This window comes from Crocodylus siamensis, chromosome 15, assembly GCF_052110815.1.
Source record: "Crocodylus siamensis isolate JL-2025a chromosome 15, ASM5211081v1, whole genome shotgun sequence".
Classification (NCBI taxonomy): Eukaryota; Metazoa; Chordata; order Crocodylia; family Crocodylidae; genus Crocodylus; species Crocodylus siamensis.
This window is the reverse complement of record NC_143409.1, coordinates 45,247,368-45,272,645: the sequence shown is the minus strand read 5'-3', so window position 1 is coordinate 45,272,645 and position 25,278 is coordinate 45,247,368. Positions and strand designations below refer to the sequence as shown.

At 41.7% G+C, this 25,278-nt stretch overlaps 1 protein-coding gene and 1 pseudogene across 7 annotated transcripts in view; one reads left to right on the top strand and one right to left on the bottom strand.

Moving 5' to 3' along the window:
* The window catches only part of MYO9A (myosin IXA), a 394,408-nt gene that overhangs the window by 27,982 nt on the left and 341,148 nt on the right, over positions 1 to 25,278 (bottom strand). For 5 of the 7 annotated variants that reach the window (XM_090030154.1, XM_090030160.1, XM_090030159.1 and 2 more), the window contains 12 exons: positions 24,671 to 24,751; positions 23,340 to 23,450; positions 21,750 to 21,872; positions 21,081 to 21,230; positions 19,066 to 19,379; positions 16,015 to 17,724; positions 13,066 to 13,153; positions 12,347 to 12,562; positions 4,811 to 4,923; positions 3,477 to 3,634; positions 1,425 to 1,648; positions 714 to 830 (listed from right to left, as the gene is read on the bottom strand). In XM_090030154.1, coding sequence (XP_089886280.1) covers positions 714 to 830; positions 1,425 to 1,648; positions 3,477 to 3,634; positions 4,811 to 4,923; positions 12,347 to 12,562; positions 13,066 to 13,153; positions 16,015 to 17,724; positions 19,066 to 19,379; positions 21,081 to 21,230; positions 21,750 to 21,872; positions 23,340 to 23,450; positions 24,671 to 24,751 — 3,405 coding nt within the window. The remainder of the gene's footprint in view (positions 1 to 713; positions 831 to 1,424; positions 1,649 to 3,476; positions 3,635 to 4,810; positions 4,924 to 12,346; positions 12,563 to 13,065; positions 13,154 to 16,014; positions 17,725 to 19,065; positions 19,380 to 21,080; positions 21,231 to 21,749; positions 21,873 to 23,339; positions 23,451 to 24,670; positions 24,752 to 25,278) is intronic. The other 2 variants (XM_090030158.1, XM_090030161.1) reach the window with 2 other exon arrangements.
* On the top strand, positions 15,429 to 15,564 carry LOC149852504 (U2 spliceosomal RNA; annotated as a pseudogene).

The window sequence follows — 25,278 nt, the reverse complement described above, 5'->3', positions numbered from 1 at the left end:
CTGAGATTCTGGACTGACTCAGGACAGACTCCGCCAGGCCTAGGGTCAGGGAGGGCAGAGTTAGAGAACTTCTGGAGGGGCTGGACGTGTTTAGATCGGCAGGTCCAGACTCTCTCCACCCCAGGGTGCTGAGGAAATTGGCAGGGGGTATCATGGGGCCCCTGGCACAGCTTTACAAGCACTCGTGGTGCTGTGGCCAGGTGCCGGACGACTGGAAGAGGGCCAATGTGGTCCTCATCTTCAAAAAAGGGAGGAGGGAGGACCTGGGCAACTATAGGCCCATTAGTCTTACTTCGATCCTGGGGAAGCTCTTTGAGCACCTCATAAAAACCTGATGTATGAAGCTAAGTACCACTGCCCTGCGACAGTGTGGAGGGGGTATTCCTGCTGAGAAAGGTAAGATCAGGAAATCATCCTTGAAGATGCATACCTTTACTGAAGTAAAAAGCATCTGCATAGAAGATAGGAGTGTGTTGCTTTATAGGTATATCCAGAAGCACACATTATATGGAATACACATTTTGAATCCAAGAGAACTGGTTTCCCTCCATCCCCCTAAAAAATTCTGCCAATGTTTCCACGATGCATTTAAACCCAAAGTTGAGTTGAGTGCCTTCATGAAAAGTGAGGACTCTTTTTCTTCTTTTCTCCCCATAGAAATGATCTACAAGCTCCAAACTTAACCATTTCCTGCCACATGAAAGCTCACTTACCGCCAAAGCTGATGAGTAAAAGCTAAAGATATTTTGCCGGAATTCTTTCAAAGCTTTCTTAAACACAACATCTACAAGGGTGTCCTTTTTGCTGTCTTCATTATCCAAATCATTCATCTGGGAACCACAGAAAAAAAATGACCGCATGAATTTTACGTGGCAATCTCACTTGTGCTTTAACAAAGCTTTGCATAAAATAAAGTAATATTAAAGCTTAAGTGCCCTGTTATAAGCAAATTATTCAATAAGAATAGGTTATTAACAGTATATACTTTCTGATTTCTGTATGCTTTAGTGCTTAGAAAATACTTCCACAGTCACTTTCTTGCTTAGCTAGCGAGCCAATTAGTTACAAAAGTATGTAACAATCTTATTTTGTCCTAATGGCAGCGGACTTAAAACAGCCCATTGGCTGATCCATTGTTTTCCTTCCAACTGAACTAACAGGAATGTTTTTCCCAATACTAAAATACCTGGATTAATTAACACTGTCTGCTAGGTTAACAATGGCTAGAATTTAATATAGCAATAGTCAAGCTTACAAGCTTTTGACCTACAATTGCAGTCTCAAATATGGTATTAACTTTTCCACAGATGGACTCAATACAGCAATCCTATCGTAAGATGTGATCCCAACTCTAAGCAATAGTGACATTTTGTCTGCCACCTCTTCTCTGCTCTGTTTTTGCTGACCTTGACAAAGGCCTGTACCTTTTTAAGGAGAAACTCATCCATGCTTTTCAAGTCACTGGCACTGGTTATGATCTGAAGAGAATCATTCTGCCACTGCACTGGCTCCAGGGCCACGTTGCTGATCTTCACGCTGCGCTTGCGCTTCACTTTGGGAGATGGTTCTTTGTTCTCCTTGAATTCCCTTCTGTAGATGCCCGACAGCTCTGGGCTCCGTGGCGGTGTCAGATGGTGTGGGCCCAGGTCTACAATCAACATAAGGTGTGGGTGGGGTGGGCAGTAAGAATAATGAAGTAAACTAAGCACAGTTCTTCTGGAGTGAGTACCTTTCAGAAATGCTATAGTGATGTTCATTTATAATCAATTTTAGTTCTGCACCATAGGGTGCTGCAACACACACTGCTTTTCAGCAGCTTCGGCATCAAGTGTAGCGTGTTTGCAAGCAATAGAAATGGCCTTCCCCAATGCTAGTACTGCATGCTTACCACCTGGGACCTCAAAGTCAAGCTGGTTTGTCCGTTTCACCAACAATAAATGCAATGCGATTGGAAACTGGGTAACTGCTCTGCTGAGAAAGCTGGAGCCAGGAAAGAATCTAACTACTCCTCCTTGAGTGTCTTTCCAGTTGCACAACACAGTAACTGTATATAAGAAATCATCTTGTAATCTGATACGCCTCAGAGTGCTCTCATGGAGCAAATTTATAGGGGAGGGAACTGCCATGTCATTTTGTACATATCATTTATCAGAGGCAAGTTTCACTTCTCTGTTACCACCCTCCCACCCCCAGGTCAAATTGGTAAGACCCATCAGCCTCTAAGGGGTGCAGTGAGGATTCATTATATGATGCTTGCACAGATTTGAAAATGGAGTCTTCCAAGCATGATAAAAACAGGAGCACTTTCCAACTCAGAAGTCTGGGCAAGCAGCTCTGTATAACAGAGCACACACACCTTGCTCCACATCCCAGTTCTGCATCCTGTGCAGTCTAGGAGTTGCTGGGAAATATGAGAAGGAAAGGCATTTTCTGCAGAGGTATTTTCTGCAGAAATTCTTAAACATTATACAAAAAAAAAAAAAAGAGAGAGAGAATGAAGGTCCTTCAGCTGTTAGGATAAACGATAACTAGAGATCAAATATGAGATGTGCAATCCTTCAAGAGACCCAAGACCAAAGCTGTCAGATACTTGCAGCCATTTTGTAGCTGCCATACCCCATGCAGGGACTTCCTTCCTTTAAGTTATTGATGTATATATCTGTAATTTCAAATCCGTCTTGAAAAAGGATGTGTGGGGGTGCGATTATGATATACCTTCATGAGTAAATGGGATGCTTATCTTGCTGGGATCCTATGACCCCAGCTGACTTCCTGCCCTTTGGGCAGGGGCTGGACTCGATGATCTTCTGAGGTCCCTTCCAGCCCTAATGTCTATGTCTATGAAATATAGCCTGATTTTTTAAAACTACTAGCGTGTTTCCTGTCTTCAACTTACTGACTATGTCATCACCCATCTCATTCGGAAAGACTCTCTGTTTCTGAGTTGGGAACCATTATCATTCTATCATCCTGACATACCATCTCATTTATTCACTATTACAAACTCAAGGATGCATTTTAGCCAGCTCTGGTACATAATGTCAAAATGAGGATGTAAAATCTTTGTTTGATTTCCAGCAGTCTGCCACTACACATTTTACACAGGGTTGGCAACTGCCTGAAAAAAAGAAGCAAAACCAAAAAACAAAACAATACAATACAAAACAAAACACCCCCCCCCCCCCCAAACAACCAAGAGCTTGATTAAAGCTTTGCCTCTGAAGGTAGACGTTGAAGGACAGACAAAGCAGGAGTGCAGCACCTTGCAGGGAGCGTTGTCTCAGGGTTTTGTAGCCCACAGAGCCCCATTATCCTCTCAGCTATGTGTTGCTGCTGCTGAATCCTATCTACTGCCTGTAATACTACCAGGTCACAGGTAGGCCTACAGTAGTTCTTTAGGAGTCTGTACCGTGACAGGGAGTATGGGCCAGCAGCTGTAGCCTGGGTGGGGGGACGGATGACTGTTCCCCATTTACCTTCTCCAAGCTGTAGACCAGGAATCATCTCTCTGCCTGATGCCTCCTGCTCTGCATACAGCTCAAGCAGCTCAGACTGGGTAGCCAGCTTCTCTCTGGGAGTTTTCTTCTCTCCCTGTTTTCCTTTTGCCCAGAATTTCATCTTGGTTCGTTGAGGCCTGGAAATAAGCAGTATTTTACCTAAAACGAGCTCATTTCTGTTTCTAAACAATAAAATCTGTACAAGCACTTTCTGGAAAGTTCATACAGTGACATAAATTAGTAGGTACTCCTGTTCATCCTACTGTGTGCCTGGTCTTTTGAGATCAACAGGTATGTCATCAGCAGGTCTCAGAGACTGAGAAGGCCCTGCCAGTTAAGTCTGCTGATACCTTTCAGGACCAGAAGTTTGTACAACTTCTGGTGGACTTATCCTCAGCATCCAGTTTTGAGCTCTTGGTCTCTGGCTGGTATGATGGTGAACAGCAGGTGACTTGAGCAGTCACTGGAAAACTTTTGGCTTGGAAGCTCTTCAGCAGACCCACATGGCAACCATGATCAATCTCAGATCCCTTGGGGCATGCCACTGATGCAGTAGATAAGCCCAAGATGGTCAAAACGACTCGTCTAGTTGCCAGCCCAGCTGTAACCATTGGGAATTCTGCGTCCTGGATTCCAACAATTTGATTAGGAACAACACTTTCTTTGGAAGCTCCAGCTACTGTTTTTTCTTAATGACAGGTCTGGCTTACTTAATTCAGATACATACCGAATCATAACTGAAGATGTATTTACATTCAGTTTTAAAGGGAATTTGAAGAGATTTCCTTATAGAGAGATTAAATCACAATCTTTACTGAAAAAGGGGCCTTACACTGGATCCTTTATTAAGTGGCCTTGTACGTTCTTCCTTGTTGTTTCCTTATAGGACACAATAAAACGTTTCTCACAAAAACTTATTACTCTACCCAAGTCTGGGATTTGTTCTCCTCCTTGTAATTATAAATTAAAGGCTGCATTTTCAAAAACATTTGCTTACAGGCACACACAATGGGATAGCCTCACACAGGAAATTTGGTATTTATCTGTGACAATTTAGCCACGTAACTCGTTACACCGGCTTGGTTGTACTGTTCAGTACAACATTTATCAATGGTCAATAAGGCATTTTACTCGAGAAACATGCCAGTGACTCTCTCTTAAGTTTAGCCTTTGGAACGCTTCTTGAAGAGAGAGCAAATCCAGGGACCGAACCCATCACACTAATGTGTGGCAGGAAACAAAGATGACACAGGCTTGTATACATGCTGCCCCAGGGTTTCAGCACCCAACCCTCCACACTGGACCTTTCATACCTGCCATCGGGAGCTAGATTCTTCTGAACAGTGGCCAGCTTCCCAATCTCCCCCTGAGACATTGTTTTATGAAGTTTGGTTTGGCCTTCGCCTGATGCAAATCGCTGTGATATCTGTAATAATTACAAGAAAAAACACTTTACAAACAAGACCCCCTTGTGTTGCAGGTGACAGAAATCTAGAGCTAATGAGAAATTCACCTGCTGCACAAGAAACAGTGAAAAATGTTACATGCTATTGCTCACAGCAACTTGATTCCTGTTTGGTTGTCTAAGAATTGACTAAGAGGTAAACAGTTAAACGTACAGGCATAGTTCAACCATCTCCAAGTCCACTTACAGGAAACGAACTGCCTAATGCTTCCTAAAAGACCGCATTTCACGTACCATACAACATGCTGCTTCAGCACCTTATTTGCATACTTAACTTATTTTCACACAGGTATAATAATAAATGTTCTTTTCTCAAGAGGAATCCCTTAAACTGGGAGTAGCAATAGATACTTTCAACTTCTACACATCACACCACATTTTCACCAATGCAGAGCGCCCAAGAACGTGCAGTCAACTGGATCACATGAGGGAGGGAAAGGACCATCTTTTCCTTTTGGAAGAGGGATGTTTGCAATAAAATTTCCAGCATGTGCTCCCAGCAAAAAAAAAAGTGACAAGGCCAACACGCTACACCATACTCTTCATCATATTAACATATTGTCCTGATAAATCTCACTGTCAGTATTCAAAGCTTGCTCTGGCCTCACTTGGAAGGCAAAAGAAAAAAAAAAAAAAGATATGCCCAGCCTGCTAATGCTCTGACAGGCTAAAATGGACACACCCTTCTGGAAAAAGAAATGTAAAATGTTTATTTTCAATCTTTAAAGTATACGGGATTTCGTAGTTCCTGCCACAGTTTAAAACAGCGTGGGTAAATTCTGGCAGTGTGAACTGAACTGATTATTAATGATGGAGCTCATTAAGTTCAATAAAAGTTCCCTGAAATATAATGCATGCTATATCTTCTAAGGTTTTATGTAAAACTCTTTGAATTTAAATTTGGCATTATTTTTACTGCTTCTGATTCAGTGGGAAGCAATATTGCAGAGACTGTGTTTTTCTAATCTCCCTTGAGTGTAGGACTAGATAGGCTGCTATCACTGTTATGTCTCCTTTGGTTCAAAAAAAGACAATCAGTCACTGTTCCAAAACGTGTTGTCCAAAACCATGCCTGAGGCAGTCAGTTGGAGATGTTATCTTAATCCTAATCTCTTCATGTATTTATGCAGCACCCAGCAATAGTGGCATCTGGGCATAAAAATCTATAATTGGAAATATTAAATATAATCAATTCTCTTTTTTCTTCCCTAGATGTAGGAGAAAGCAGTTCAATTCATATGTTGGCTTCTTCTGTGCTAAAAAAAATAAAACAAAAAACAGTGACATTTCATCTGCAGCGAGAAGCTCTATAGATATTATAAACAGTGAGATATATGTGTGTGTATATATATATATATATATATATATATAATAGACATCACTGAAGAGGGTATTTGGGCATATTGAAGACGAGGATTAGGAAAAAAAATGGTCGTTTAATCATCCAGCTTCTGAAAACAGTGCTGGATTCAGCAACTCCAATGTGACTGCTGAAAGGGGCAGCAGCTATTCCTTTCAGGTTTCCCATGTAAAATGCATAGATTATTACTGAAACTGTTTTCAACTAGAGTGGTAATTTCTGAGTTTGACTTCTGGTTGTGACCATCTTCCTGACAAAAAAAAAATGTCATTTTTGGCATGATTCTGGGAGCTGAAAGCTGTACTTTATAAAACCAGACAGAGCGATATAATCAAAAAGACAACAGCAATTTTTCATGCTTACAATACCCTTATCCTAATATCTTCCTTTCCAGTGACATGAATGTTAAGAGGCATGGTAATATATTTCAGAGAAGGAGAGGGAGAGAGACGGTGTTTGGACTACACGCTGCATTTGGTTTTTTGGTTTCAGGGGGGAGTGCGTTACTGAAAAAACTTGCCAACCAAATATACAGATTTGTTTAATGCTTTTTTTCTTTCAATATGCACTATACTCTATAGTTTCTATGAATATAATAAAATGCTTTAAACAGTTATGTAAAATCTTGATTCAAAGGCAGTAACAGTTGGACCTTTTTAAAAAAAATGTGGCAAGCCTTTATTTCATTTCCTTCATGTATGTGGCTTTCTGAACATTTAAAATGTTTTATCTCTTATTAGCCATGAGATGGCATTACATGAAGCACGCTGCCAATCTTGAAACAAGGAACTGCAGCAGCACAAATACAAGTTCCCCTTTTCAAGCTTGTGAATTTTCTCTGACAAAGGTCAACTGTGCAATGCAGAGGTTAATTACAAAAATCTGAATCTCCTCACATTATATTTGACTAGACTATTTAGTGTTACATTGAAGTAATATTTTAAAGGCTCTTTTTACTGAAGAGAAATAAGGCAAAATATCCAGTTCTTCCTTGTAAGTGACAGCAGCTCTTATCAAAAATACATGGATGCAGTCAAACATCTATTCTATTAGCTGGTGACTCAAATGCTCATGAAAGTAGCTACAGTTTATACATATGTTTCATACAAATCAACCTATAAAAAATAGTTGTCTTAGGGTTAGGCAAGCCGGTCAACTGACTGGTCATATATTGTCGAACGACTGGTCAACTGACTACATATTTTTTTTGACTGGTCAAAGATTATGGCAATTTGACATAACACCCCCCCCATTTGTTTTTTAGTTTTCTTGACAGAAATCTGATTTATATTTTGGGACACATTTCTTAATGGAAAATGTATACTTTTTCTGTGTATTATTTGGCCCTACAGGCAATTTTTTACTATTTTTGATTGATATTTGACCAGTCAATTAACCAAACTTTACTGACTGGTCAAATACCCAACCCTAATCTGTCTTAACTGCAGCTGCACTTCAAAGTAGCTTCCATCATATTTCTCGATCTCTCATTACAAACATCTTTGTCCTTCCTGACCTATGTAAATAAGAGTCTTTATAGGGGCAATATAGCTCCTGAATTGCATGCATGCATTTTGGGATCTTCTACCAGCTAAGGGAATGAGAAATATGTACACGTTTCCTGCCCTGGCCTCTACTTTCTGTGCTTCAGTTTAAAAAAGAGTGGTGTGTTGGTTCTGGCAGCACCGCTTTGGGTATTTCCAAGAGCAATGTGGAAGATTTGTTGTGTTGGTCTCAGGGCCAATACCAGAATGTCCTTCCAGCTCACAGCTACTCCATACGAGCCCTGGTATCTGATCTTTGTCCACAGCAAAGACAACAAGATCTTGTGTACATACTGAGGACGTACCAACAATGATGGCAGTAGTGCACTTTTTGGGCAAAACGCAGAACATCTTCATGTTTTTTTAAAATCAAAGACAAGCCATGAAATTAGATGATACACAACATGTGTATGATATGACGACCAAAGATGATGCAAGTTTCTTAGTAATAAATATTTTGAATATGAAGTGATAAAGTGCTTAAAATAATGGATGCCACAATTTCCTACCATGATATACAATACCTTATAAAGCCGTCGTAGACAGCTTGCTGGCACACATTTTCCTAGCTGTGCCCTTGTCTTGTTGATGTTACAAGGACACATTTTATGACAGTTTGAGATATGATCAGTTCTACTGAAAGGGCCTTTTTATCGAAACAAAATGCAGCGGCGAGATAGCTGGCATTCCGACGGTTGGAAGTTGGCAACAGACTTTGAAACATACAGCGCAGAAAACGTTGGCTGATGGTGCTACTGCATGATGAAGCGGATAAGAGGTATATGGGATTATCCTTAAACTATTATACAATTTTTAAGTGATTTTTCTAAATACCATCAAGATTGCACACTGCCCTCCTTTACTTTGATTCCTCCATATCTTTTGAGCTATTTTTCTTTAAAAATTAAAGAACTGCTTTAGCAACTCACTATATTCTTGAATTTAAAAGGTACTGAAGTCAACTTATAAAGCTCTACATGGGTTTGGGCTTTTTCTAATAAAGAGAGTGTCTCTGTTCCTGTTGCAAGTGTGAATGACATGTGCCCCTGGGATGGATGTTTTCAAGTCAGGTCTCAGCTCTGAGACAAATCTTTGTCCTGAATTTTAAAAGCTGCTTTCTTGAGCTTCAGGGCAGACTGCAAGGTGTATATTCTTTACATAGGCTAATGAAGGGTGTGGGCTTTATGGAGCTAAGTCTTATATGAGGGAGGGAAGATTATTCTCTCTGGAATAAGGTGACCTATGCTCAGATTTACTGTCTTCATGCTGCACAGATACAACTGCAACAGATTAAGAAAACACTTTGCTGGATGGAGGGGTTTTCATAGGATTCACTTCCCAATTGTAAGTAACAGTTTATGACAAAGGCTATTATTTCCTGCATCTCAGCTGAATTCATCATCTTATTTCTGCAAACTGCTTACAGTTAGATAGTGGGTGACCATACAGATATTTTGGTTTGTGAAGTCAAAACTCACACCAATGTTTTAAATTAAAAAAATGGGGTGATATCATCATAATGATCATCTTATCATCCATATCATACCAAACTCCTTATGGCAAAAGGGTTTTGCTTCCATATGCAGCATGGAAAGGATTTCACTCTCTTCTCTAACATACAATTTATAGTTATCATTTTGCAATTATAGCTAACTGCTTAACAGAATACTTAAATTCATCTTAGTAACCAAGCTCTCATATAGATGATACAACAGATAAACTCTTTAGATCTAAAGCTAAAGCAGAACCATCTGAGCTACAGGCTCCTAGGAATATACCTGACTTTTAAATTTGTGCTTACCACACTGTGTCTTTGCTAATTATCCCAGTGAGTTAGAACTCCCCAAATCCAGGCTGCCATTGAAGAGACAGCTTCATTTTAAATCTCCTTCTCGTTAGTTATATTTCTTTTATAATTGGTTGTCTTAAACAATTACCCCCAATGTTTACACTTCCGATTTCACCTCTGGTTGAAACTGTCAATCAGGTCATACATTAGTATACAGCAAGGAGGCAACATGTTCTAATGTTCCTCTAACTACCACTGAGCTATATAAATTAAGTGATTTTTGCCTACAAAAAATTTAGCGTCTTACCATACTAGGTCTCCACAAGGGCAGACTAGTAATTTAACGGGTGCCACTGGATCATAATATGCTTTATTTATCAGTGTCATGTTGCATTACTTTAACGTATTTTACCAGCGCTGGATAACAGCCAGCATACCCAAACCATTTGGTGTGAGAGATGTTTTTCAGCAATTAATAGGTTATGCAATAAACTCATTTGTTTTGCTTTGTAAAAGAATCACTGTGATACAAAGGAAGATTGGTTGGCTCTTCTTCATCTGGCATTGAGGTCACACAACATGACAAATTTACATGCACATTGACATACTCTCTGCTGTGTACTGAAGCCAGCCGACATCGGTATTGCTGTTTTGTAGCCTGCTTCATCATTTCTAACAGCCTGTTAGGCCTTGTGTGGGCAAAGCTATTAAAACTTAAATGCTAATGAGCTGCTGGAAAATTTATCACTTCAACAGTCTATAAATTGCGCAGGTCTAAATAACACGAGTCCAAAAGCTAGGCCATTCTGAAACAAAGAAGCTAAACGCTGTCACTTCCAAGACCTGGTTTCAAACCTAGTCAGGAAATACAGCTGGAAACACTGCATATATTTACAAGACAGAGACATACAGTACTTATATACACACATGTATCTATTTCAGCATATACTCAAAAGCAAATTCCTGCTTGCTCTGGGCCGTACTGCGAGGCAAGCCCAACCACCAGGTAGAGCTAGTGATGGAGTGCACAGGGTAAGAGTGATATAGGAGAGATGATACACAGTGAGTGCCAATGAAGACAGGCCTACAACTACTTGCATGCAATGGCTGCTGTTAAACCAGGTGAGCAGAATCACAGGAGCAGTTCCAAGAAGTGGCGTGGACAAGAACCCTTCCAAGGATGGGATCCTCAAAGCAAAGTGAGCCCAGCACCCTTTTGCATCTCAGCAGAGGTTTCCAGTGTGAAAGACTTCTACTGTTAACAAACTAATGCTTTGTAAAAAGGGTAAACGTTCAGGTACACAGCATGGCACACAGCTTATGGCACTGCTCACACTCAGAGTGCAAATGAAGCCTTTTTCATGGTTTAGCTAAAACAAATTTGAAAGAAAAGCCTTTTTTCCCCAGATGTTTGATCTATATACAACCTAAAGCAGCCTAAGAGCCAAACAGCACTGCATCAGCATGACCAGAATATATTTGGAGTCTCCTGTACTTATTCTTTTTTAGAGATACTATATAGCACAGGGGCGGGCAATTATTTTGGGCGGAGGGCCGCTTACTGAGTTTTGGCAAGCCATTGAGGGCCACAAGACAGGCAGCCAGGGGCAGATAAATATTAATTTTCTAAATTTATTAGGGGCCCCACAGGCTGAATAGAATGGCCTAGTGGGCTGCATCTGGCTTGCGGGCCACATTTTGCCCACCCTGATGTAGCATCAGTTATTTTATTCACCACACGCAACCCTCCACTCTGCCCAGTTTTGCCTTCACAATCTATGCTGGTGTGTGAAAGCACATTACTTATCTTCACTCAAAGAGGCTCAATGAGTGCATCTTCTCCATATGGAACTTTCTTCCAAATACTGATAGATGTTTTAAAATCTATGTAAGCAAATGTTGCTTCGCTTTCCCTGCACACTACGCTGTTAACCATAGCGGAGACAGAATTCTGACTATTGCAGTGTTGTCAATGCATACTGTCTCCAGACACTCAAACTCAAGGGGGGGAAAAATCCATGCCAAAAACAAGTTTCTTTGACGTTGTTTTCCTCAAAGAACAAATGAAGCACCCCTTTTCAAATGTGGAACAGGCAGATGGAACGTGCAATTGAAGATGAGCAATCAAAGCCAATAGGAAAAATATAAAATGAAAATGGGGAATTTTTTTGAGATGTTGTTTAATCAAAGATTTGGTGGGGGTATAAGATGACAAATTTTTTGCTCACATTGTTTCCAATCAACTGTACAATGAAATGTGTCGAGAGAGAAAGCGATTAGCAAGGATGTTGTAAACAAGGAAAAAAAAGGAGAACTGTGCAATGTGATAAACAGTTTTAACTCTACAGGGGATCTCCAGTCCTGAAAGCTTTCCTTCAAGCTCTTTCATGATTCTGGCAGAGTGGTCACCAGGCAGGTACTGCAGCTATCTAGCTTGAAGGAACACTAGAAGTAATACTTTCATTAAATGCCTTGGTTGTCAGATCCATCCTGAAGGAATTCCATGGTTTAACATATACTTTTTTGTACTTTTTTTTTTGTCTCTGCTGTGTTCTGAGTTTACCCATCTACAGCATCATTGCAAGTGGTAGAAGCAGCAGCATACGGAGTCAGTGCAACTAAGGGTTAGCAAAGAAAGGTTCCCGCACATTTGCTCACTCCCTTTTGTTTCCCCAATGTTGTAAAAATTACCATTTCGGAGTCACTGTGACAGGCCTGCCCAAGTCTGGCTGCAGGCCCTGGCTCAGGGTGAGGAGGTTGGTCAGAGGAGAGAAGGAACTCAAAATTGTCATCGTAATCATCTTCCTCCGTATCCCCCTCCCCATCTGCAAAAGTACCTCTAGTCAAGAAATCGGAGCGCGTCCGCGCCATGCGGGCTTTCTTTTTATGGGCCGGTCGGGCAACCTGCTTGACCAAATGATAAAACAGATAACGTAAAAATGTTTCAAATGAAAAGGCGATTCTGTTGGTGTTTGGCATCATAGTGTAGGTCAAATATGGCCTTGGGAAATTCATGAGCAACACTCTACTGCACGTGGAACACACAAATATCTCAGGTAGTACGGGGATCAGGACAAAACAAAAAAAAAGACAGAACAGGGAAAACGGACAGGGATGGATGTTACTACAATGTATGTAACAAGACAGGACGGCATTCTACAGTGTTTGCCATCAGAGATGCCCTCTGGGTCAAAAATGTCTTGCAATTATGCCCTGTTGTGGGGGGTGGTCCTCATGTTAACTAGGGTTTCCCCATGAAAAAGTGTAAACGCGAGTGCCTCCCTACCCCCAATGGGCTCACGATTTAGCAGTGCCTGCCTGTCAGTGTTCTTTTCTCTGCAAATACATGACAGGATACTGACAGAATAAATGTTTGATTAAAAAGATAAAATAAGAAATCTGCAGCTTACCTCCCCTCGGCCTGGCCCGGGAACATTTAGTGCCTTCCTAGGTAGATCATCTTTTGAAAGGCATTGATCTGAAGACTCCTTGTTGAAACTCAACAAAAACAACAACGACAAAAAAAAGACATTTAGATCTCCGCACAGGTTCACCCATAGAATCAGCAACATTCCTATCTCAGCACATATGATCAAGGCCAAACTGGTATTTGATTTTATGAGTTTAAGAGATTGTTTTACTTTTTTTCCACCTTAAACTTAATACCATTAGGAATTATAAACAGAACTCCTGCCTTTCATCCAAGTATGAACCATACTGACTATGAGAAGGGACTGTTTTAAAATTACTCTGCAATGCCTTCTACAGGGCCTCTCATCAGGTCTTATATTCCAAAGTGTAAGCTCTTTTAGTCTTCATTTTGTCCCGTATTCAGATCATCAGGTTCACAGTTGGCACTTATGAGTGAAGTTAATATTACCAAGTAGGTGTTGCTACCCACACCCTTGTTCGCCTCTCAGTCACCTCTATCTTCTGTACATGGGTCCAGGTCAGCTTCCCTGAGGGCTACAAGAGTTCTACCCCTGCCCACATTTAAAGTCTTCTTAGCAGCCTATTCATGCCTCATTGTGCATACCAGGAGAGCTCAACCCCTTGTCTGCAGAGACATGTCATCCAGCCCACAGGTTCCCAACAGGTCTGGAAATTTGGGGGCAAGGGAGAGATGGCAGCAGTTGCTGCTTCCCTGCTGCCAAATTTCCAAACCTGCAGGGAGCCCCGCAGGCTGGATAACATAGCCCTGTGCATTACATCAGGTGTGCAGGGCCCAGCGGAAGCAATGCAGGACCCAATTCTGGTACGCTGGAATGGGTGGAGGTGCTATGGGACCAACTGGGGCATACAGGGCTGGGGAAGGCAGAGCGGGACCTGATCCTGGCAACTGGGACCTAAATGGCCCACAGATTAGCTCCTTGCCACTCATCCAGTCAACATGGCCAACAGATAGGGCACCACTTGTCTATAATAAGTCTTCTTCTTTTGGGTATTCTATATTCACTTGATCCTCTCCAGAGTATGAGCTCCTCAGGACAAGAAAGAAACTAAATAAAAGAAATTGATTTCATCCGCTTTCTTTCCCCATAGCATATGAAGTGACTAGTATGCAGCAAATGATACTGTAACCAAATTAAACAATGATTAGAGCAATGAATATATTTATGACCCTTGCTTCAGGAGCTGCAGGGGTGGTGGTGATTGGAATTATAGTGTTAAATCACTACGGACTGCTCTCTGCATATAGTCATAGCCTAAAAGATCAAACCAGTTTGAGCTACAGCCTAGAATAGGAGGGAACATCAATGAAGAACCTTATACCAACATCATAACCCATCCCCAAGAATGAACTCACTGCCAATTTACAATCAGAACTGCACATACAGTGTATGCAGCAGTTTCAGATTACCACTAAAAGTTTTAAATGTGTAACTTTATACAGAGTAGGACAAAAGATTGTGCAGACCTCACTTCCCACAAACAAGAGACCTGCTCAGTCATTTATGCCATTTCCCACCAGGTGCTAGACTGATTTCATAGATTTCATAGACATCAGGGCTGGAAGGGACCTCAGAAGATCATCGAGTCCAGCCCCCTGCCCAAAGGGCAGGAAGTCAGCTGGTGCCATAGGATCCCAGCAAGATAAACATCCAAATTACTCTTGAAGGTGTTCAATGCAGGTGCTTAAACCACCTCCGATCGCAGGCTGTTCCAGACCTTGGGGGTTTGGACAGTAAAGAAATTCTTCCTTATGTCCAGCCTGAAACGGCCTTGCAGTAGTTTGTTGCATTCTCTTTTTAAAAAGTCTGTTCAAATTTCCTCCAGCTGCTTTAGGGAGTCTATTCTACCAGTTTAAAACAAAGACATCTTTCCTAATGCTCTTCTTGAAAAATCCTTTCTTCCTTTCTTTCTCTTAATATGCAGATGAGGGGCAGGGCAACCTTGTCCTGCTCTACCTCATGGATTCTGAGCGAACTGTTTGGGGCCCCATTTGGTGATGTTTGCTAGACATTTAAGGCAGGTGAAGAACCAGGAATCATTGGAAATGGGAAAGAAAGGTGCAGCTCAGATGTGGGACTGAAGAGGAAGTTGAGATGTATTCAGTCTAGTGGCTCAGCATGACTTGAAAAAGAATCAGTACTTGAGAGAACTGAGCACAGAGGACACTAGCCTGTATCGTATTCAGATGGGCTGCATTGGCCAGTACTGGGCCACTTACGGTTCTTGACTGACTCATGGATTTAGAATTGATCTGGCTGATCTGGTTTTGGAACATGAAAAGTTTTCATTTAAAAAAAAAAAAAAAAAAGAGAGATTCCCATCAGCTTCTCAACCTTTTGGCTAAGATCAAATGTACCAGCATTTTTTAGCACCAAGAGAAGAGTGTCAGGGCTGGCTCTGGCCCTCCTGGCACTGGAGCCTGGTATTGCAGTACACCTCCAGGCCCAGTACTCACACTCTCCTGAAGGAGCAACTGCCTTTTTTTTTTGAGTGAAGTTAATATTACTGAGTAGGTGTTGCTACCCACTTTTTTTTTTCCCTTCACGTGGCCCCACAAGGGCCACATGAAAAAGAAAAAAAAAAAGGTTCCCATCAGTATGTTTGCCTAATATGGGCCATGTGTTTTAGAGTCATTCTCCATGCTGGCTACATTTATTAAGTTTCATGGTTGGTTTTCATTACTGAGCACATGCTGCTTTTGGCAGCAGTTTCATGATAGACATTGTATTTAATGAGGTTTCCTTGCATGTAAAAGTAAGATGGGAGCTTTTTCCCCCATGCTGATTTTGGGGGAGGGGACTTTTCTTATATTTGAGTAAATATGGTAATGCCCACTTGAGTAGGGGTCACATTATACCCAGCTTTGCAAGTGTAAAGAAAAGCAATGAAAGAAACATTTTACTCACTGAAGACTGAAATGGCCGTCTTTCGGCGTGAAGAAAATAGCACTTGCCCTTGTCTCGGTAGAAGAGCCGTCCATGCTCTGATTTGGGATTCGGGCCTGCCTGAGGCGCTCTGTCCTTCCAAACTGGCTGCTTGGGAGGTCCCTTGATTCTACAGCCAGTTTTGAATGCCATTTATCTGTTCCAGCTGATTCTTGGGTCATTCCTGGTTGACCTTCTTTTCGCTCCATGAACATGCTGACAGGCCTGTCTTTTTGGACACTATGGGCAGGGGAGCTCCCTTTCTTTGCAACAGTGAGCCCTTTAATGTCTACTGATGAAGTGGGTGTTGTAGTTGGGGCCAGGCAATATTCCACCTTGTTCTGGGGGTTCAGGATGAAGAGAGACTGAGGCCTGGTATCTGCTGTTTTTTTCAGTAGCCTGAGAGAGGACTCCCTGACTCTGTTTGGCTCAGTCCTTTGCAAGGTCTCCCCCTTCCCTTGTCTCTCAAGCTGCTGGAAAGCTTTGCGTTCTTTTTCCAGAATTTCCTTCTGCTGCCGGATCTGCTCCATCATCTCTTTCTCCCTCTGGAGCTGCAGCTGCTTTTGTCGCTCCTCCTTCTCCACATTCAGCTTTTCCAGCCTTTTGATAACAGAGTCTGCTGAATGTGCCTCAGGTGCAAGCGAAGCTATGCTTTCCTCTGTTTTGACAGGAGGCTTCACTCCGCTCTCTGAATTCAATGCCGTGCCCAGTTCTTCCTTGTCTGGCTCAGTGTCCTTCCTGACCCCAGGAAATATGACCAATCTTTCTTCCTTCTCCATTAGTTTGTTCCTCAGATTATTTTCCATCAGTGACTGATTTATTTTCAGGTTGTCCTGCGGTGGCATGTAGAAGGTAGGCAGATTACTAGAAATAAAGGATTCTCTTGGATGCGTCTTATAGAAAATGTTCTGGGGATCAGAAACCATGTGCTCTGTAGAAACATGGCTCTCTGTCATTTCTGAGCTCAAAGGTGTCCTTTTTCTACTTGATAAATTGCTGTTTACATCTGCTGCGTAGATAGATTTGTCCTGCAAATCATGCTTAGGACTGCCAAGTAAAGAGTCCTGGGTCTCCGTGGAGACTGATTGCACATTTTGCTCGCCTAAAACTAGGGAATCAAGTTTACTCTGAGGGTCCTCACAGCTTAACATCTCTAAGCTCCCCTGAGAGCTTTCACTCTCTGGGGTTCCTTGAGGAGAATGAGGGTGCTCCGACACAAGCTCTGTGGACCACCGATGCTCCTCGGAGGGAGACACTCCTCCAATAGAACGAACTTTCAACAACTCCAAGCTAAATTTTGCCTGTTCCAGTTCACGCATTCTTCGGTTTTCTCTTTTTGCGCGGACCACTTTTTTCTGGTTGAGATCCTCCAGGGATTTGGGTCTCTCTCTTACAGCTATTTCCTCTTCGATGTCCACACCATCTTGGCTGCTGGCCCTTTCATGCCTTTTGTGCAATAAATTCTCAGGGCCATCCAATGGATCTGTATGATTCACCCGGTTATTTTCTATCAGTGATTTGTGCTCCTCTATGGCTCTCACTCGTTCTTCAAATGAGCCATCCTCCCATTTAGATGGGTCTGAGCCCTTAATTTTCAAAGCATTGTCTGCTTCCAGTCCATCCTTTTCTGTAACCAACAATCCATTCTCCAGCTGTGTCTCTTTTAATCTCTGCTCTTTTAAAGCTCTAAACCTGGAAGAAAGCAACAAATATCAGATGGTAGAGCAGTGTCCACTTCTGCCGCTTGGATGCACTGCATTGATTCTGTATAGGAATCACAAAGGTCCTGTGTCCAATGCCTTAGCTAAGCTAATATATGCAATTCAAATGCGAGAATGTGCAACACAGAACATGCATGCTCCACTTCCCCCTACATCACTGTTTCCCAAATTCTGAATGGCAACAGGTATCTTCGGGTGTAAGCACAGAAGAGCAGGGGGGTGTAGAGTCCAGGGATGCTAGAGAAGTGCACCTCACCCACTACCACTTAAACACCCATATTACCTTGAATGATTACTTTACACCCTCTTGTGACTTTTATGCAATAAATTCCCAGAGCCATCCAATTTGCATGATTCACCCATTCCTGTGTAAGGCCCGCTCCCGAAGTTTTTAAAGGTACGTTAGGCAATTAGGCATTTGCCTTACCTATTTTTTAAAACTTTGGGAGCAAGCCTTACACAGGAATGTGTGAATAGTGCAGACCGGATGGCTCCAGAGGTCCCTTTGAGACCTACTTTTCTACAATCCTTTAATTCACTCATTCTCACTCTGTAGGCACTGAATCCCAGAAACTAGAGTGCACACCAAAGAGCATGCCCAAGGCAAAGAGCTGAGAGGTGCACTGGGGACACACTCAGGAGTGCTCTAAGGAGGCTTCATTGCTTCATTTCTGGGATTTTTCCTATGTAGAGTAGAAGCAAGTGCGCATGCTTCTCACCGCTGCATCTAATTTCATTATAGAGTGGTCTGTAGACAAGCCCATGGGAAGAGCTGAAAGTTTGGTGACTACAACAGCTCTAAACTTTGTTCATGCTTTTGTTTTCTGAATTTATGTATCCAGAAAAGCACAGTTCAGAGTCTGGTTTTCTGAGTCTGTTCTTTACCAGTTCTCCTGGCTGATGTACCATTAGGTAAACTCTTTCAGGACTTTAAGGGTGTGCTCTGGCTCTCAAATCTTTTATTTTATGCTAGGAAGTTCCAACCCTTCTGGGAAGGGATAATACCTCTTCAATGAGCCAACGGCACAACTGTGCCAGCCAAAGCTCTCAGTCTGAAACAGACTCTGATGAACCTGAGATTGGGCTTCTGAACAGAGTAAGATCCACTGAAGGCTAGACAGTGGACTGAGTGGGAAGCAAGCAGTGAAAATGCAAAGGGCCATACATACAAGGCAAAGGGAGGCTGACTGACTACTAACAAAAGTATGAGACGCTACTGGGAATTGTTGTTCCAGATTGCATTGGCTTCTTGCTAAACCATCAACTTAAGGCAGCATTTCCCCTTTTTGTCCACTAAAGTTAATCATGTTACCTTTGTCGTACTATGTATCCCCTACAGGCTGCCTGCAGCAGGATGATTTGTTTTTTCTTGGCCTTGTAGAGTCTCTTTGCACAGTATCCTCGCCATCCAGCCTGAATGCACGTGGCTGCAGCATGCTTGCGCCTACAGTGCTCCCGCCAACAGTTCTGAATGATGAAAGCTGCAACCCGCATCTGCAAGAATTTTCGCCTCTCCACATAAGCTCGCCAGTAGGACTGAAGAATGACTGCTGCATTGCTGAGAACAAGGGGGTCAACCAGGGAAGCTTTGGCTTGCTTTCTATTCTGATAGCTACGCCAACATCTCTGCAGAAAAAACAAACAGCATTCCTTCAGCACCAGATTTACAGTGCAAATAAACAGGCGCTCATTCCCTTAACAGGAAATGGCTGTGTCAGGAAGAAGCAGAACATCAAGTGCCTGGCTAGCACTTGAGATCTCTAGCACTGTTTTTGTTGATATCAGTGGCTAAAACCTTAAAATGTACATTATTTTTAAGTGGCTGTTTCTTTACTTTCTTTGTTAGCCCAGAGCAGCAGTCATCTTTGATGTCTGGTTTGTGTTTTGTTCAAACACTTGGGCAGCTGGGAGTGGGTGGAGAAAGTCAAGATGTATGAGATGGTCACACTGAGAAACTATAATAATATTGCATTTCTTTAAGCACTTAATATTCAATAATTTCAAATACCTTAACAAGGCACATACAGCACCACTAAAATGCATCCATCTACTGATTTTGAATGTGTCGAATTAAATGCAACTTGCTGCTCAGGAGCAGAGGCACGGTAATCTCTGGCCCACAAAATTATTGGCAGGAAAAGTTCCAAGTCATTTTCAATATCCATGTGGGCAGCAAACAAGGTTTAGGGAAACCCAGAACACAAATCCAGAATAAACTCTTTTCAGTATCTACATTAGAAGGATGCAGAACTGCATTGACTCGGTTGGAGTTTGGCCGTGTTTGTCTGCAAAACGGTATTTTCAAACCTCTTTCTTATGCCACTAAAGCCAACCCAGCCAAACCTGTTCCTTGCTTGCTCAGCACTCAATAACTGAGTATTACAGTTCACAGCTCCCATCTCCATCTCACTTCATGAAACATATTACTTCACTTACCTTTGGGAAAAGTAAAATTGTATCTGAAATTATACATAAATCTACTTTAAATTTAAGTAGATTAGAAAAAAGAAATCTAATTTAAATTATTACTTGTACTGAAATTACATTCATTGGTAAGGACTCTAATGCAGTCAGCCCTACACAAAAACACACACAGAGACACAATCAGCCCCAAAGGATTGACAATCTACAATTAAGCTGAGACACAACAGGTAGGTAAGACAAAAAGATGGGGGAAGCAGAAACTCACTGGGAGACTCTTATAAGTGGCTTGATTAACAGCGGTCACAGCACACCAGCTGCCTAACTATTACCAAGTGTTCAGTAGATATCAGCGCACAGGTGGGTATTTACAGGAAAACCAATGTAGCTGCTTTGAGGATTTGTACAGGGACCTCTTCCCAGGCTCAAGGGCCAGTGTGACAGAAAGCATGATGTATTCTGTTAGAAAGTTTGACATAGGGCAATCAGAGGTGGCATCACTGATGGAGCACGGACAACAATCTAGGTCTCCGCAGCACTTAAGAAATGAATGACAGTGAGGAATGAAGGACTTAAGAACAAAGACAAGAAGATTGTGCTTGATTTAGTAGGATAAACGGGGGGAGGTCAGTCAAGGTAAGCAGACTGGACAACATGGTCAATGTGATTAAACCAAGATGATGATTTTTACAACAGGATTTTTAATGGCTATAAGGATTTGAATGTCTCCAGCTTTCCTCTTCTCTCCACTCTGCTGGAGGTCTTCATTACAATGGGACCAATTTTGGTGTAAACTGCTCAAGGCAGGGATTGTGCCTTACACGCCTGAAAGAGACCAGGCACACCAACTATGCTATGTATAGTAACTAGCAATCCAGACGAAAACACACTGTCATCATCACCCACCTGTATGATCACTGCTGCTTGTCTCAGGTTCAAGAACTGCCTCCTGTACAGCATCGTGCGGAACCAGCGCTGAAGGAGAGTAATTCTTCGGAGCACCTCCTCATGCAAGAGGCCTTGTAAAACCTGACGCTCCTGTTCCTTCATAAAAACCTAACAAACAAACAGGAAAAGTCAGAAAAATACCCTTTGTTCTTCCTCAACCACAAGACAGAAATGGTTTAATGCAACAGGCTTACATACCTTGAGCCGCCTAGAAGGTGGCTTGAGTTTGGGATACCTAAAAAGGCATCTGAAATTTTATCTACAGCATATGGTTGTCACAGGTTGGATGTATAACATAAATCAGAGTGGCCCATAATTCCAAGTATAGACAGAGAACATGATGTCAGAGCAGTAAGTCTGGTGACAAGTGAAGCCTTTGGGAGGATGCTTTGTTTTAAAAACACAATCAAATCATCCTGATTGAGCTGAATAGCAATAGGCCTGCTAATAGTCTGCATTTTGTTTGACACTGTTCAAACCCTTCTCACTGAGTTGGCCTGCTTTTTAGAGAACCATGGGACCACACAATTGGGTTAATGAAAACATGTATAAAAAGAAGTCGAATTATATAGTTGCTGAAAAGGTACAAGGACACTTTATTTCTGTGGTTTGAGCCATGACATTTACCATTGTTCTCCCAACCTGGTAATTGTCTGAGTTGAGCTTTATTTTCCTGAAGAAGTTAAGGATGTTGTGCTTAGATGGGCTGACTCCTTGTGGTAGAAGAACATGAAAATGATCCACGAAGTCCTGTAAAATGAGAAGCCACAGTTAAATAAAGGCACACCTCTGTCTCACCTCTGTCTCTTTGCTATACGCTCTAACTCTTGTGTTGGCTACTTCAGGCATGCTTCAGTAAATGAGAAGAAACCTAATTGGCAGTTTAAATACTTCCAAATGTAAAGGTTCCTACTTCATGAAATGATTAGTCGCTGTCAGCTTGCATGAAAAGCAAATGACAATGTAGGCTTGATGGGCGTTTAATGTGGGAGGAGAGATACTGCAATGTCTGTCAACAGAGGAGAGTTGAGCGATTCTGCAAGAACATGCCATGAATCCTCAAACAGTCCTTACAGGAGGGATTTATTAAAACCTGCAAAGTATCTCAGAAAGCACAGAGCATTTCAGCAGTCACCACGGTGATGGTCCAAAGTGCAGAAATATGAGGTTCTGGAGGCAGATACTCCAAAATAAGAAATAATTTTGGTTTCCTGTAAAGGAACCATGGAGTCCTTCTCTCCAACAGTTGCTGTACATGACATGATGCTTGGCCAAAACAACTGCAAAATCATTAAAAGGACAGTAAAAAGGAACAGCTCCCTTGAACAAGTAAATCTGAAAGAACAAAATAAAGCTTCCTATGGGGTTTGGGACAGCAGGACAGCAAGATGCATTGTGCACTGGCACAAAGGGAGGAAACACCAGCTCCCAGAGTTAAATGGACTGAACTAACAAATACAACCTCACGGAAATGGAACAAAAGCCACAAGTGAGTATTAGGACATCTGTCCTAATAAGATCATTAGTTAAACCAAAGAGATACTTTTCTGCCCCTAGTCTGACTCACACCTATTACAAGAGAAAAACTTTTTTACAGTGCTTTCAACAAAAATATAGTAAGAAAACATGAATGAGAGAAATGAGTGCTTGGAATCATTACTGTTTCAGTAGGTTGATTTGGCCCAACTATTGCTTGGGCAGGACTCTTCCATTAGGAACAGGCTGTGCTCTATGGCATGACAACATTAGATACAGACACTTTACTCCAGAAGATTAAGGTGATCCAGTGCCCAAGGAATTTCACTTTTGGAAAGACGGGTTCAACTCCTCTGTAGGTCAAAAGAGCCTGCATGTATTTATTTCACCCTTCAACAAACGTTAGTCTTTATTTTAAGAACGTGCATATAATTGCACGTGTGCTTTATGAAGAATAAGGCTCATGGGCACATCACAAAATCATCATATTGTCCAGCACCCTGAAATGGGGCTAGCAGTTCTGGTTCAGGACTAGAGTAGCGCTGCTGAGGTCCACTGGCACAGCATAAGATTATTCTATGCCTCTATGCCAACAGCATCGAAATTAATTTACCTGTATTAGTTTTGAATTCATGCACACAATCAAGAGCATAAAAACAGGGGCACCTATAAGCACTAGCAGCACACAAATGAATGTGACAGTGATGATATAAAACAGAGATTAAATGTGCCGTGTCTAACCTGGAAGGAATATTTGCAGCTGTAGCCTGACTGCCGAATACGAACTGTTTCCAGCATTCCTGTGTATCTCAGCTGCCTAAGCACCAGGTTGTCACTGAATCTCAGAGGGAGCTAAAAGAAAAAAAAGTGCCAAACAATTAGCAAGTACTTCCCTCAGCCATAAATTCTTCAAGAGACTTGAGAATACCTGGACAGGAAAATTGATTTCAAAACTTAGGCAAGGAACATGTACAATTCCTACATACTGGCAATCATGCCAGCTGTAGTATGGGACATGAACCACCAGGAAATAGACCCAGCCTAACTTGTTCTTCACTGGTCTTGGAATGCTATGACAGGGAAATGGCTTTCAAACACAACTTCCCTAGACAAATTTAAAATGGGGATCTAGAGAAAAACTCTGTTAACCTATAAACCAGCCAGCCTCATTCCAGCTTTGGTTTTCCAACAGTAAGCCACTAGTCCAAGAAGCCAAATAATTTTTAAAAACCATAAAGGAAAATTATTATGCACAAACATTAAATCTGACAACATTTATTCTGCAAGTTTCTCTCAAATTAATATTTCATATGGATTTTCTAATTTAAGCAAGACAGTGTTGAGTCATGGCAAACCTAAATCCTTCACATATGGGAAGAGCTGCAAATAAGTCAATTCAGCTTATGAAATAGCTCTCAAATATGTATAACCAGAAGAACCACTATAACTTAGCAAGTAAGAATATTATGCACTATTTACACATTTTAATAATGGTCTCCAATTCACTCCCAAGATCCTTTTTCTTTTTGTGAAAGAATAATAAAAGACTTTACAGATACTCAAAGTAGTCTACACTATCTTGGGTTGTAACCAGACCCAAAAATACTAAGGTGATAGGTGCACCACTTCTCTTGGTACATCACTCTACTGCTCAAACTCTAGGCCAGCAGCAGTGCTTTGGGGTAACGTGAACCTTCTCATTAAGTTCTTGAATTCCACTGAAATTAAAATAGTGCATCATGGCACACCTCCAGATCAGACTATCCTGAAGACAGACATGTGTTCAGTGTTCCTGAAAACTGAAGCAGTATTGCTGTGGTCAGCTATTAATACTTGGACCCTGCCAGCAGCAGTGGCTATGTTCATGACCCCTCAAAACACTGGCTTACACTGTTCTAGAAGACTGTAATATCTAGAACCATGGCACAGGGCAAGACCCAGACAGAGGTATTTGACCTCTACCTCCAGTTCACCTTTTTTTCTTTGTGCAGGGCATTAACATGAATATAAAGTCATGGGTTTTTTTTACAACTGGGTGCTGGGCAAAGATAATTAAGGTAGTAGGTCTTTACCTTTTCAGCATTAGATCGAATGCACTTGACAAAATAAGGCTCTGCTTGACAAAGTGTCTCCATAAGCTTGTTAAGAGATGCCTACAATAGAAAACAAACCATAAATAGGTAGCAAAGATCTAGACATGATGCATGCCAAGACCTCAAATACCTCATCCCCACAATGGAACTTTTAGCAGATTAGCAATGTGAGAATTGCTCTTGTTAAAGACAAAATCTAATCAAATACCAAGAGGAGGAATACTTTGTTCAAGGGGTATGTTGTTTGACTCATCACGTGCTCTACATCACCAGAGATTGTAATCAATACTAAACATAAGTGTTAATGCCTTATTTAATAAAATATTCTTATTTAAATGGTAGGAAAGCAGACAGATTTCTTTTTACATGAACAGTCTATTTTAGGCAGCATAGTGAGGCAGCTCCACACCCAGGGCAGCTGCTGCTTTCGGAGGCAGCATGGGGTGCCGCCATGCTGATCACAGTGGTGGGTGATTCTTCCCTCCTCCTCTGTCCCCCCTCCCCAAAAGTGATTGCCCCAGTCACTCCTCCCCCCACACAGTTACACTGCTGCTTTCAGGTAATTTGTTTTACTCATTTTCAGGAAT